This window comes from Vulpes vulpes, chromosome 15 (genome assembly GCF_048418805.1).
Source record: "Vulpes vulpes isolate BD-2025 chromosome 15, VulVul3, whole genome shotgun sequence".
NCBI classification, from domain to species: Eukaryota; Metazoa; Chordata; class Mammalia; order Carnivora; family Canidae; genus Vulpes; species Vulpes vulpes.
In genome coordinates, this window is record NC_132794.1 from 110,048,008 (window position 1) to 110,062,967 (window position 14,960).

The 14,960-nt window shown below is 56.4% G+C and overlaps 1 protein-coding gene across 1 annotated transcript; it reads left to right on the forward strand.

Annotated features, from left to right (window-relative positions):
* The first annotated feature begins 8,685 nt into the window (after window positions 1-8,685).
* HMX3 (H6 family homeobox 3) lies at window positions 8,686-12,375 on the forward strand. Its single transcript, XM_026010751.2, has 2 exons — window positions 8,686-9,569; window positions 10,217-12,375. Exons 1-2 carry the CDS (start codon window positions 9,173-9,175, stop codon window positions 10,885-10,887), a joined length of 1,068 nt encoding a protein of 355 aa, XP_025866536.2. The 5' UTR covers window positions 8,686-9,172; the 3' UTR covers window positions 10,888-12,375.
* Window positions 12,376-14,960: the final 2,585 nt, after the last annotated feature.

Genomic DNA, 14,960 nt, shown 5'->3' on the forward strand with positions numbered 1-14,960 from the left:
TTTCAGAGTTTTAGAAAATGCTGACACCTTTCAAGGAGGAATCTCCAGGGCCAGAGTTACTTTAGGACCTCCTATTTATGGAGAAAATTGAGGCAAACTCATGTCTGGGGATGACTTCCTTCTGCCTGGCGTTTCTGAGAGAACCAGCCTTGGCAAAGGTCACTTGTGAACAGCGAGTGTGGGAATGCTCTTCTTTTTCAATTGTGTCTAATCTGCAGGAGTTTCTCAGGGACGTGAGAAAAGGACACAGCAAAATCACAGCACTTGGGAGCTGCATCTGTCTAGTGCAACCCTTCACCTTGCGGATGAGGAAACAGGGACAATTGAGCACTCCAGAGAAGAGATGACTTCCTCATGCCACCCAGGTGGTCAGCAACAACTAGGACTGACCCAGATCCAGGCTCCAAGCACCAGCTCCTGTAATGGGCTGAGTATTTGTACCCAACCCCACCCCCCGCCCCCCGGCTCAAGTCCATATGTCAAAGCCCTAACATCCAAGGTGATGGTCTCTGGAGGAGGGGCCTCTTAGAGGTGACCAGGTCATTAGGGGGAAGCCCTCATGAATGGGATGAGTGCCCTTATAAGAGGCATGACATGAGAGAGATTTCTCTTTCTGCCATGGGAGGATACAACAGGGAAACAACTGTCTGTAAACCAGGAGCAGGGTCTCACTAGAACCCAGCCATGCTGACACCCTGATCTTAAACTTCCAGCCTTCCAAACCGTGAGACACAAATATTTGTTGTCTCAGCTCCCCTGGTCTATGGTATCTTAGTTGTGGCAGCCTGCATGGACTAATAGACCCCGTCACCTCCCTCCTGCCCTCCATCCACACACCCAACACTGATCAGCTACCATTCACTGGGCAGGGACCGGCCAGATACCATGCTGAGCACTCCGCACTCATGACTTCATCTCAGCCCCATGGCTGTCCACGAGGTGGGCACTGTTATGGCCATCATCCAGATAAGGAGACCCAGGTGACAGGAAAGCAGACCGCTCGCCGAAATCCCTGCAGCCCAGAATTAGCCAGGTGGGGATGAAAGTAAGGTCTGCCTTGCTTTAGATTCGAAACCACTTGTTCTATGCTGCTCCCTGCTTAGCAGCTGAATTCCCATTCCCCGTCAGGCCCAACATAACTACAATGAGAGAACTTTCCTTTGTGACATCGTGGCAAAACTCTGAGCCCTGCGTCAAGACCTTAGCTCAATCTGGCATGATTCTCAGCATCTGAGGGCCTGGTGCTGACTTCTAATGAATGGATTTGTACCAAGCTGTCAGAGAAGGTAAAGGCTCAGCAAATCGGATGAGGAAGAGGAAGGCAAGTTGTCAACTTTCCTGAGACTTAGTATTTTCGTTGTGTTTTGTGAGAGGGAGTAATAAATATCCTTGACCACAGAGTCATGAAGAAGATGTGGGAGGTTGGGTGGGAAAGTGCTTTTCAAAGTGCAGCACATATGAGGCCTGGCCGGGGGACTCTGGAGAATTCTGGAAGCACCAGGATCTCTGTGGTACCTCAGTTCTGACCCTACCTGGATCCTTGCTTCCTTGTTGCAATGCACTGAATCGTGTCCTCCTTTCCCACTCCAAATTCATATGTTGAAGTCCTAATCCCCAGTGTGATTGTATTTGGAGATGGGGCTGTGCGAAGGTAATTAGAATGGAGCCCGCATAATGGCCATGAGGGCTCTGTCTGCCATGTGAGGGCACAGCAAGATGGTGGCTTTCTGCCAACCAGGAAGAGGTCTCTCAGCAGACACCAAATCAGCTGGCACCTTGATCTTGGACTTCCCAGCTTTCTGTCCCTCCCTTCTCAGACAAATCCTTCAGCTTATTCAAGCGACCTTTCTAGAACTTAAACCCTATCATGTCCTCTTGCTTCCTGTTGAAAATCCTTCCATGGCCCCCCCACTGCCTACCTTTTCAAGAGGCTGCCCTTTGTCCATCAAAGTATGCAAGATGACAAGGCAATGGAGTCAGATAAGACAGATGTTATCTAGTCATGGAAGTGACATCCTTCACCTTCGCTGTATTGTCTTGGTTAGAATGAAGTTAATAGGTAGGCCCAGCCCACACTCAAGCGGAGGGGATTACACAAGGTTGGGGATACCAAGAGGCAGGTATCACTGGGGGCTGTCGTGTCCCCCATAGATAGGCTGGAGTCCTAACTCCCAGTACTTTTGAATGTGGCCTTCTTTGGAAATAAGGTCTTTGCAGGTAGAAGATATAAATCAAGTTAGATGAGATGATATTGGGTTAGAGTGGACCCTAAAATCCATGGACCAGTGTCCTGATAAAAAGACCATGTAAAGACACAGGGACACACATAATACAGGGAAGACAGCCATGTAAAGCCAGAGCCAGAAATCAGGGTGACAAAGCTACAGGCCAAGGAACAACAAGCATTGCCAGATGTCACCAGACGCTGGGAGAGGGGCATTCCTTCCTAGAACAGATTCTTCTCTAGAGCCTCACAGGTAGCCTGGTCCTGCCAACTCCCTGATTTCAGATTTATAGCCTCCAGAACTTTGAAAGAATAAATTCCTGGAGCCACCTTAGATTGTGGCTTTCTATTAGAGCAGCCAGAGGAAACGAATTCAAATCCACGGATCACACGAGAAGTCTGCCTATCCCAGCTAACGAGAATGGCAGATTCCTGAGCCTGTGACTCCTCCTCCTCACCACCACCACCACCACCACGTGAACCAGTGGGTTTGGTGGAGTCTTGCTGATTTTGATGAAGGAAGTCAAGGGCCCACGCAAGGGAAGCAGCTTCTCTGGTCAGGTTTCAGCTTGCCCCTCCAGCCTTCTGTGCCCCCTCCCCAGCATGCAGGGCCCTTTTCCAATCTCTATGGCCATGTCCTGGCGGTGTCCTCTGCCTCTTTGCCCTTCTCTCTTCTCTGCCTGATAACGGGCCCATCAAGATCCTAGCTGAGCACTTCCTCCAGGAAACCGCTGCTGACCACACCGTCATACCACCTGACTGAAATCGCTTGTCCAAGTTCGTCTGACTGTACTCTCAGAATGTGTGCATTTCTTGGCCGCAGTACATTGTCCTCAAAAAACCTGATTTGGGGGAGGTGGAGAGAGAGAGAGAGAGAAAGAGAGAGAGACAGAATCTTAAACAGGTTCCACACCCAGCGTGGAGCCAGACAGGGGGCTCGGTCTCACGACCCTGAGATCATGACCTGAGCCAAAAATTAAGAGTCAGACACTCAACCCACTGAGCCACCCAGGTGCCCCAAAAGCTGATTTTTTAAAACCTACAGTTCTGTGGTGGTCCTCCTATTTTGCTCAGAATAAAGCACAAAATTCCTACCAAGGCCTCCAGGGGCCCATGTGTTTGCCAACTCTGATGTTTCCTATCTCACTTACTATGTTCTCTTTGGCCACACGCTGTGCAGCTCCTTGAACACACCAGGCCTCCTGCCTCGAGCCCCTAAGCACTTCCTTCCTTCTGGAACACAGTCTAATACCACACCTTCTCGGAGTCTTTGCTTAAACCTTACCTTCTCAGGCAGCCTCATCTGACCACCTGATGTGATGCTGCAACATCCTCTCTCCCACCTCAGTGCCTGGTTCCCCTTGAAGTTTGTCCCATGATAGTTATCACCCCCTCACACAGTTTATAATTTTTGTTCCCCCCACTAGAACGTAAGCTCCCCAGGGGCAGGGAACTTTGTTTTGCTCACTGAGGCATCTCAAGTACCTAGACCCAAGTCTGGCACATATTAGGTGCTCAACAAACATTTATTGGATACATTATGGTGATATTCTTGGTATCTAGCAAGACTTGCTTTAGAAATCCCAGCCTGTCCTAGCAATGTGAGAGAAACCAAAGAAGAGTGGCTATGTCCACAGTGGGCCTTCTGCAGCGTCCCAGATAGGAGCCTCCCTCCGAGTAGAGGTGGGGAGGGCACAAGTGTTCTCTGAGGGCTGGACTCAAGAGTGGGGAAGATCAAAGGGTGGAATCTGATAGCTTGTGAAGCCTTTTCTACAATGAGTATCTTCTTCTAAGACACAAGGGGTGACCTGCCTTGTTTTCCTAGTAGGGTCATTTTGGTGCACCCCGATATCTTGCAGATGGAGAGGCCGGGACACAGAGGAGTTCAAACCCTTGTCAAGGTCACAGCAAATTATTAGCCAGATTCCACAAAATATCCAAACACTTACAAATAGTAAGATACAGTAGGGCCAAATGCTATATATATATATATATATATATATATATATATATTTATATTTATATTTATATTTATATTTATATTTATATTTATATTTATATATACACACATTTGGGCATGTGAGAGATTCTTGCTTAGAGAGAAAGACTTTATAAAAAAAGATTTTGTTTATTTATTTGAGAGAGTGAGCACAAGCAGGGGGGTGGGAGGGAAGGGCAGAAGGAAGACTCCCCACAGAGCAGGGAGGGACGTAGGGCTCTATCCCAGGACCCCGAGATCATGACCTGAGCTGAAGGCAGCCACTCAAGTGCCCTGGAGAGAAAGGCTTTTTAAGAAGACAAGGGAACTAGGTAGAGAAAGGGGGTCAGGAATAGGAGGGCTAGCTTGCTCCTTGATAGTAGAGTAAGGCCTCCTTGGGGCAAGGCAACAATTCCTGGAGCATCTCTCCCTTATAAGACTGCTAGCTTTCTTGGAGAAACCCTGGAAGAATGTATTTCTGGCCCATTCTGGGCTCATCCTAAAAACTGAATAAAGGATAACATCAACCAGAGAGAGGCCCTGCTTACATAGTGCTTGCTATATGCCTGAGGCTCACTGTCCTTGAAGACTCCTTCTACCTTTCCTTTGTCATACTCTCTGTGCCTCAGTTTCCTTTTCTGTCAAAGAGGAAAAATAATAGCACCTACCGACCTCACCTACTATATAGGGGGGACTCAATGACCTTTCACTGATATTACCTCCATGTAATTATCACCCTTAACTCTTGGGAAAGGGCTAGACATTCAGCCACTCTAAGGAAATTATACTTGAGTGGGGATGCAGATGTGACCCATTCAGAGTCACAATCATTAGACACAGGGAGGGGTCTTGGGCAGCATTCCTGGCAGCACTAGAACAGATGAGAGGACTTTCCAATAAAGGGGGCCAAAGCACATGTGGGCTGTGGCACAGTTTCCCCAAGATCATAACTCTGGGCTTTTATCCATTCTGCCTACAAATCAAGGACCTGCTGGTCAGAAGGGTTAAGTGCTAAAGTGTGGCCATCAGGACTAGTGCCCGCTGTCTGTGTAGGTGGCCTCCATGCCTGGGACCTTGGTAGCCTTAGCTAAAACCAGTAGACCGTCCCCACTCCATGGGTAAGCAGGTGGGCTATTCCAAGGAGGAACTGCCCGTGGAGGAAAGCAGGTGAAGTTCTGAAGAATATGGAAATTCCTATTCTTTGGAAAGTCCTAGGGGAACTCCTTACTATAAGGAGTACTTACACTTACATGTAAGTGTGCATATATGTATAGCTGTGTTCTGTGTGTGTGGTGGTCACCCTGGGGGGCGGGGAGACAGGTGAGAACACCGTTCTAAACACTCCCAGGCCTCATTCCTTTTTGTAAAAGTTGAGTGCTAATTACTAGCATCCCATCTACCCAGGATCAGCCTGTGAAAGTCCCCTCCAGGAGTCCTATCACCGGGGCTCCTTTGGATTTGGAAAAACGTGTCATCAAAGAACCTCAGGTTCTTATTAAACTTTTTGAAAAATGCTATTGGATATGATCGGGCCATCTGAAGAACCATAATCAATGAGACAATGGGAACTGTGAATTCATTCATGCATGCATGCATGCATTCATTCATTCACTCAGGCATTCAGACAGGAACTCAAGTGCTTACTGAGCACCAGTGGCCCTTCCAGGGGCTCACATCTAGCCTGCAGCCAGGATGGGCACCTCGGGGATCAGTTGCCAGCAGGAACAGAAAAGGGGCCCTTAGAAACAGGGGCAGGAAGGGAGGGGGGTCGGGTGGGAAGCAGGTGAGACCTCTTCCTACGGTGGCCAGGTAAAGATCAGCAGTGATCTGCAGTCGATCTCACTTTCTGTTTCGGAATCCAGAGGGAAAAAACGCTTTTGTTCTCTAGCTGAGGCCCCAAGGGTAAGACAGCAATGGCCAGCAATGGCTTTTAAACGCTTTTCGCCAGGACTGTGGGTTCTCCCGCGGAGCCCCCGGGTTTGCTTTAGAGCTTGTCCCTTAGAGGGCGCTGCTTGCCTGCCGTTGAACCGAGCCCCGGGCGTGAGTAAGCGGAGGCCACACCCCTCGCCAGAGGGCGAGTGAAGGGCTGAGTCCGCGCCGGGGGCCCCGCAGCGCCGAGCTTTCTGGCTGCGGAAAGGAAGGGAAGATTTACTCTGTGCAACTGGCTGTTCCAGCCCAGCATCCCTGAAACTCGGGGTACGGGCAGAGGGTCCTGACACCCGATAAACTCCTATTTCTGGTCAACACACACACGCACACACACGCGCGCACACCAGCTCACCTGCGCACCTGCGCACCTGCGCGCCCCCTGGGAGGGGAGACACGAGAGAGTGAGGTTCGGGTAGCGACGCCACCGGCTGTCCCGCACTCTGCCCCCGCCAGCCTCGACCCCTTCCCATCTGGGTCTAGTCCTCAAGTTGCGATCAGAAAAAAAGCCCACTTCCCCAGCCACAACTTTTCAGCGACGTCTGCCGGCCGCTTCTTGTTCCCCGGGAGATGAGCAGCTTTTCTGCTTGTCTCAGTTCCAAAGCGGCTTCCACGCATCAGAACTTTGGCCAACTTTGCGCGCGCGCGCTCCGGATGGGAGAGCTCCCACGACACGCGCGAACACACGCACGGGCCTCCCTCTCAAAGCCTCCACCGCGCGGCGGGCGGGTCCCGGCCAAGCCCACCCCAACCTGCGGAGACCTGCGCGCATCGAGCTCTTTCTGCAATTGGAGAGAAAATGACTCCTGGCGTCCAGCGCCGACTGGGTGACCTTGTCCCAGTCTCCTCCCCGGGAGCCCTGTTCCATCTGTAAAACACGAGTGTGAGACCCACCCTGCTTGAGTCTCAGGGCGGTGATTGATTTCAAAGTCAGATTTCGGACGTGGGGCGTTTTGCATTCCATTAAAGGCTCCCTACAAACTCAAGGGAGTAATAATAATGAGAATAATGACTGTTTATGGAAGCCCCATTTACAATGCTTCCAGGTTCCCAAAGCAAAACTAGGGTTCACTACCGTAGATGAACGTTTGCTGAAAGAAGCATTAAATGCGCCCATTGAGAATTGGGGGGGGGGGGGCGGGGAGGCTGAAGCCTCGGATCAGAAAATAATACATACCCACGTCTGTACTGGGGAACCGAAGCGGTTGCACCTGCCAAAGCAGGGTGGCCTGGACTGAGCCGAGGGATGAATCTAAGGAAAGGAAAGGGGGGGTGGGGGTGGGGGAAGGCGCCGGGGAAGTGAAGAGGCCACGAAAAGACCTTGGGTATATGGAAGCTCACAATGGGTGGAGGAGTGATGGCCATTTTGCTGCCTTTCTCTGACCAGGGAGCTGTCTCTCGGGAAGGGACCCCACAAGCAATCCTACTTTATTTGATGCTTAAATCTAGAGTCTTAAATGCCTGCCTTATGGGCTTTGGGTGCAACCTGGGGAGTTGTTTCTGAAAGCCGGTGGAGTAGAGTGACCTTCCGCCCAGCTGTCCCTCAGAGGCCCAGCAGGGTTCTCTAGGGGCCTGGCGGCCCTGGGGGACATGCTGCGGTCCCGCCGCCACGGGCACGGCCGAGGACGGTCCCGCCGCTGTGCCTTCGGTTCGCGCGGCCCCTGCTAAAGCCTTAGGCAGCTCCAAACGCCGGCAGGAGAGACGTCCCAGGAGAAAGTGCGGTCTCGGGCTCTCCGGGGCGCAGCCGTCGGTGCCGCGACGCTGCTGCCTTAGCAGCCGGGGCAGGTGCCCCGCGGGCGTTCCCCGTTTTGCGCGCACACGCGGGTGCGCCAGGACGCACACCCAGTCCTGCTCAGAGCAAAGACTCACTTCGGTTTCCCGGGGCCAAAGGCCAAGGCCAAGCGGATGCCTGAGCCCGCTGATGCAGTGCCAGGACTCACACCCCGATGCCCTTCCTATCGGTTAGGCTGGAACCCAAATCCCCCTCTTCGTGGCCGCGCCCTTAGCAGGCTTTGGGGAACGCGCTGAGGCCGCCGGACCCCCAAGGGTAGGAAAGTGCTGACTTCGCCGCGGGCGGGGGGTCGCGCCCTGCCTCCCGGGGGCCGGGGCCGGGGGCGGGAGCCGGGGGCGGGGGCCGGGGCCGCGTGGCTCTCGGGCGGCGCGGGGGCGGCGGGACCCCGTCCGGCCCCTGGGGGCGGGGATCGGCAGCTGCGAGCGCGGATAACCCCGAGGTGACCCGAGCGGCCAGGCCCGCCCCTTCCCCCTCCCGCGGGCCTGGCGGCTGGAAGCGGGTCCCCGGACCGCAGGGGGGAGAGCAGGGCGCGGGCTCCCGGCGCCTCGGCTGTCAGCGCGCGCCGGCCGGGGGCGCCGCCGGCTCGGTCCCTCGCTCGCCTCCTGCGCTCGCCGGCGCGCTCCGAGTGCCTCTTTAGCGGGAGCCAATATCCTTTTGTGCTAATAGGCTTGTCCTCATTTGCTGCCTAATTGGACTATATAAAGCCAATAACAGGCAGGCTCTTATAGCCCGGAGCCAAAGCGCCAAAATCCGAGCGGAGGCGAGGAGGGGGCGGCGGCGGAGGCGGCTGCGGGGCCCGGGCTCGGCTGCGCCTTCGCCTGCCTAATCCCATTTGCCATTGTACGCGCCCAATCGCCGTATACTCCCCGCATTTAACTTGGATGACATTTTGATTTCATCATTAGCATCCGGCGCCGGATTGACGCAGCCCCAAGCCGGGGACCGCTCCTGCCGCCTCCTCCCCGGGAGCCGCCGCCGCCGCCGCCGCCGCCGCCGCCGCCGAGCCGCCTGCTCCCTCCGAGCCCTCCGGTCCGGCCGCTCCCCGCCCCTCCGCACCCCTCCCACATGCGGGCCCGCCCCGGCCGGGTCCTCACCCCGCCCTCGCGCCGCTGGATTTGCGCCCGGGGCGGCCCCCGACTTTGCGCCCCGTAGTTGAGCGCCGTTTATGGTCTGATTTCCGGCCGCCCGCGCGCTCGCCCGGCCGCCCGCCTGCCCCGTCCCTCCCTCCCCGGGACCCGGAGCACAGGGGACCATGCCGGAGCCCGGGCCCGACGCCCCCGGCACGGCTAGCGCGCAGCCCCCGCCGCCGCCGCCCCCTGCTCCCGCGCCCAAGGAGTCCCCGTTCTCCATCAAGAACCTGCTCAACGGAGACCACCACCGGCCGCCCCCTAAGCCGCAGCCGCCCCCACGGACGCTCTTCGCGCCCGCCTCCGCCGCGGCCGCCGCCGCCGCCGCCGCCGCCGCGGCCAAGGGGGCTCTGGAGGGCGCCGCGGGCTTCGCGCTCTCGCAGGTGGGCGACCTGGCTTTCCCCCGCTTTGAGATCCCGGCGCAGAGGTTCGCCCTGCCCGCGCACTACCTGGAGCGCTCCCCGGCCTGGTGGTACCCCTACACCCTGACCCCCGCCGGCGGCCACCTCTCGCGACCTGAAGGTACCCACCTCTCTTTGAACTTTCGCTGCCCTCCCCGCGCGCCGGCCGCGTCCCCGCCCCGCGCCGCCTCCCGCCTCCACCCGGGACCCGGGACCCGGGACCCGGGACCCCCGCGCCCTCCGCCCGCCGCTCGCCAACCTCCCCGGCCCCCGGTTGGCCTCTGCCGCCGCGCGCGCTCGGCTGCGCTGCCCGGGGCGTCCGGTCCCACTTGGTGAGAAGAGACGTGGGCCTGGAGCCCGGGCGCGGCGTGGCCTGGGGCGGGAGCGGGGAGGCTGCGGCCCGCACGGGCCGGGGACAGGGCCTGGATGGAGGCGGTGACCCGGTGCGCCCGGGCCCGACGCGCGTCTCCCCGTGGGGCCCCGGCGGGACGCCTAAGGGAAAGACACCCGGTGGCCGCCCTGCCACCGCGCGGGTGTCCCGCCCGCCCGCGGGAGAAAGGGGATCCCGGGGCGCGGAGGCCCGACCCGGGCCCGGCCGGCAAGGAGGCCCGAGGGAGGCGCGAGGCCCCGAGGCCTGGGGCCCGGAGGCCGGCGCGGATGGAGCCTGCGGCCGCCCGGGCCCCGCGCCCCGCGCCCCGCGCCCGGCTGAAGGCTGTGTCCGTGTCCGTGTGCGTGTGCGTGTGCGTCCGTCTGTCTGTCTCTCCCCAGCTGCGGAGAAGGCCCTCCTGCGAGACTCCTCCCCCGCCTCGGGCACCGACCGCGACTCCCCCGAGCCGCTGCTCAAAGCCGACCCCGACCACAAGGAGCTGGACTCCAAGAGCCCGGACGAGATCATCCTGGAGGAGAGCGACTCGGAGGAAGGCAAGAAGGAGGGCGAGGCGGCGCCCGGAGCTGCCGGGGCGGGCGTGGGGGCGGCGGCCGCGACGCCGGGCGCCGAGGACTGGAAGAAGGGCGGCGAGAGCCCCGACAAGAAGCCCGCGTGCCGCAAGAAGAAGACGCGCACGGTCTTCTCGCGCAGCCAGGTCTTCCAGCTCGAGTCCACCTTCGACATGAAGCGCTACCTGAGCAGCTCGGAGCGCGCCGGCCTGGCCGCGTCGCTGCACCTCACCGAGACCCAGGTCAAGATCTGGTTCCAGAACCGCCGCAACAAGTGGAAGCGGCAGCTGGCGGCCGAGCTGGAGGCGGCCAACCTGAGCCACGCCGCGGCGCAGCGCATCGTGCGGGTGCCCATCCTCTACCACGAGAACTCGGCCGCCGAGGGCGCGGCCGCCGCCGCGGGGGCCCCGGTGCCGGTCAGCCAGCCGCTGCTCACCTTCCCGCACCCCGTGTACTACTCGCACCCCGTGGTCTCCTCCGTGCCGCTGCTACGGCCGGTCTGAGGCCCGACGCGGGAGGGGGAGGGAGCGCCCGGCCGCCTTCCCAGCTCCCGGAGGAGACTGGGCCGGGCCGAGGGCGCCAGGACGTCCAGCGGCCTTCGGGAACCGGGGCTCCGGCGCGCCGCCCCGGCCTCCCCTCCCCCGATCGGTAGCGTTTTTGTAAGTATTTGCAATGCATTTTCGTGCAATTCACCCCTAACGGATTTGAGGCGCTTCCCCCCTCCCCCTCTTACGTTTTTGGTTTTGGTTCTATTAAGAAAAGAGCAGGAAAAAAAAAAAAAAAAAAGACAAGATCCCACCCACCCCCCCACCCCCCGGGCCAAATATTTCGTGCGGAAGCTTTGGCAAAAGGTGCAACTCGACGCACCGCGCCCCCACCCCTCCTACCCCTCCAATTTGCATTGCGCTGTGGCTTTTTGGTTTTATTTTTATAGAAGAGAGATAAGCCGCAAAAACCTAAAGGCCTCTGGTGTATTCGTTTTCTATAGAACTGTCTTCAGAAGTCCAGAGAGAGGAGAGAGAGAAGGAGGGAATTCACATTATCCTACTTTTATTCCTGGATTTCTGGGTGTGGTTCTCCTCTCCAGCCCTAGGGATCCTCCCCAATTTTCAGAATCTGAGAAGCCTCTGATGGGAAGGCGGACTCAGGCCGCTTTTCCTCCCCCCGCAGAGGTGTGTTGCAGTTGACCTCTTCATCTGTCCCATTTTGTGACTGAAGGATTCTCTAGGTGTTTAAAGGGAAAAGACAAGACAGCCCGAAATTAGACTTCTGATGATTGAAACACCTCCACATCTGGCCCGGTGTGAGTGATCTTATTTATTAGCAGCATTTATTTGGGGGATTTCATTTGTTGGTAAATTATTATTATTATTATTATTACTATTATCGCTTTGTTCCCTGTTTTGAGAGAGTGATTTCAATATTTTTTTAAAAAATCTGTCTTCTATCCTCTCCCCCTTTTTGTTCTGCAGTAACTGTTGTACTTTTGACCTGTGCAATATTGTACAAAATTTCCTGAGAGCCCTGCCTCTTTCTCCACGGAGAGAAGCAGATGTTTTCACGGTGTAATCCTGGTCATTCATTTAGGAGGAAAAAATTAAGAAGGGGAAAGGGGGAGGGAGGAGAGAAACAACGATGATAGGTAGCGATGCTCAAAGGAGTAAGATAGGCATACTGGAGCGCTTTAAGTGAAGGACAATCAATTTAGGAGAATTTTAACTTATTTGATATATGTACAGATTTCTTGTAAAGTTCACCCTCGACTCCACAGGGCTCCTCGCTCTGCCACCCAATCTGTTTTCTTTCTGTCGGCTACACCTGTTGTTCTGCGATAGCTTGTTCTCTCCCCCACCCCAACCCTCCCCCCCCCCATCTCCCTCGTCACTGCCCGGGGTTCAGTCCCTTTTTAAGAAAAAGAGAAAAAAAGCCCACAAAATATTGTTACATTTAATGTTGTCGTGAAATCGAATTAATTAAAAAGAAAAGAAAAGTGACGCGTTTCGTGTTGCCAGAGTGTGTAACTTCGGCCGATTTTCCGCAGACAGGTGTCTCTGAAACTCTTCTCCGCCTGGCTCTCTGGCTGCCTGTGCGCTCGCCCGAGTTCGACCTGGACGCTCGTCCCCATAATCCAGGAGGCGGCAGAGACAGAGGCGGCTTTGTTCGCGACCAGGGCTGCTCCCTCTGCCCAGGGTCTTTCTGGGCTTGCAAAGCGCTGGCTCAGGAGAGCTGGCCGGGCGGAAGGGGCGAGGCCCTAGGCTTATCTAGTTTGAGAAATTGAGCGAAGCGGCAGCCGGGAGCTGGGAGATGGCTGATAAATTTCCGCCGCCTGCAGCCTCGCATTCCGTTCCCAGGCCGCGGTTCCTCCAGGAGCCGAGAGCTTCTGGGCAGGACATTCCCAGGCACCCGTCAGCGGGCCTGGAGGGTGCTGCGCTCCGTGGCATCTCAGGGCGGGGGCGGGAAGAGGAAAGGAGAGTGAACTTAGAATTCAGCTGTGGCCAGAGGCGGGGCGCGGAGTCCGGCTGGGAGAAGACAGATCACGAGAGGGCAGGCCCAGGGAGGCCAGGCATCCGCAGGCCTGCAGGAGCTGCGGCTCTCCCGGGGTGGCTCGGGTGCGGGCGCGGTCCTGGTGTGCGCAGTGCCAGCGAACGGAGACCATCCGACTGTGGCATCGGCCACTGAAAGGACTTTGTCTCCTCCCGGCCAGGCCCTTTCCTGTCCACTGGCGCCCAACGCCTCCAGGGCGGCCTCTCCGATCTGCTGTCCCTGTCCGTCCCAGGCCTGGAAGCGCAACGCTAGAGGTTCCCACGCGCTCGGTGGGCAGCGGGCAGCGGGCAGCGGGCGGAGGCGCGCTGGGCTGGGAGCCGCCGGCAGAAGCAGGTGCTCGGGCGCTCCTAGCCAACTGCTCGGCTGCCCGCCTTAGAGCATGGGGTCTGCACCCCCAGCTCCTGGCAGGGCACGTTTAAAGCTGGGGTGCCAGAAGGGGGAGATGAAGAACCTGTAGACGGTGAAGATCCCGAAGAGCACACCGCCCGGCGCGTCCGCTGGGGAGCGCCTCCACGCGCTCCCATCCCCGCTTTGCTGGGTTCCACAAACCTGATCGACACAGTTGAGTCTACTATGGCTGAAATGTTGAGTCTCATTCTCTATTGATGGGAAACTGCCCCCAAATAAACTGGCATGCGTATTTATGGCACAATTTTAGCCTGAACCTCAGTGAAGATAGATCTCCCTTTATTTCCCTGTGGTTTGGAATAAAAACGAGGGCATGTGTCGTAAATGAAAAATAAACAGAAATTCGGGGTCAAAATATGTTGTTCCTTGTGTTACCTGCAAACAGAGTGATGCCTTTTACTGTTGGCAATACTAACTGTGGGACAGGCCAATAACAGCTCATTAAAAATAATGTTGCAATAGCAAACATGTCCTTAGATTTTACAGCCAGAACATGATGCTATCAAACGCCAAGAAAATACTTCTTTATTTGTGTTTGGATTCTAGAAAACGGTTCTTGACTGACCCAGTCTTTACAAAGTCAAGAAATAACTGGTTCCCCGCACATACAGTTTATCCTTTGTCTTGCTCCTTGCGGCCTCCTTCTCAGTCCTATTGGGAAGCCCCGCTGGCCTGCACCAACGTGTTTCTCCCCGGAGCCACCGTGCCTGCCCTAGGGGAGAAGGGTGGCGCCAGGCCTCCAGGGACTGGGGGCTGTGTGGGCCTAGAAGCTGGCCCAGGCGGGAAACTTCTGCTTCCCTCCTGTTCAGTCAGAGTGGTAGGATTTCTCACAATGCAAGGGAAAGAATTGAGCCAGAGTGTGGGGGCACCAAGCACCACTCCTCACAGGAAGCATCCTAGGCTCTACTGCAGGGCTTTCTGAAGCCTTGGTGTAAGAAGAGCCCAAAAAACCTCTTGGTGGGACTGTCACATCCTGAGAGCTGGTTGAGGTCATCTTCCCATGCAAAAGTCGCCCCTCCCCACTGCTGCCTCCGCAGGGATGGCCGGGGGGCTGCTGGAACCACTCAGCAGAAGGGGCTATCTGAAGGGGAGAGGGTGCCGCTATGCTACGTAATTCCTCCAGGACATTCCATTGTGAGACGCCAGCCACTGGCCTTTACCCTAGGACACTGGACCAACAGCCCAGATTTTATCCATTCACCCTCCCTCACCTCCCATTGTGGAAGAACCTAGCTTTCTTTCCACCTACCCTAACTTCAGATCCTTCCCTATCTGCATCTTCCATTAATCTTCAAGTTAGGGCAAATGACACTATCTTTCTGGTTAAATCCTTCCTGCGTTATCCAAACAGACAACCCAGCAAACCACACAGAAGGCACACTCGTGTGTGACATAAACACCACACACGCACACTTTAGGTAGACACTAACAGACACATATCCAGGGGCTTGAAGTACACCTACCCACATATGTGTTTAGGATCACAGCTATTGCTGACACACAAAATCAGGCACATTTTGTCTCAAGTGACCCTGGGCAGCTTTGTTTTCTCTGAGGGCCCCAGGCTAAGGCAAGCTGGGTAAAATCCCGTGGAAAAACTGAGCCTGAAATCCTTCCAGCAGGA

What these genes read in the sequence shown, in the direction of transcription:
- HMX3 (XM_026010751.2), top strand. Translation starts at nt 9,173, where the DNA reads ATGCCGGAGCCCGGGCCCGACGCCCCCGGCACGGCTAGCGCGCAGCCC. An exon ending in CCACCTCTCGCGACCTGAAG is followed by an intron (nt 9,570 to 10,216) that starts GTACCCACCTCT and finishes GTCTCTCCCCAG; the next exon opens with CTGCGGAGAAGGCCCTCCTG.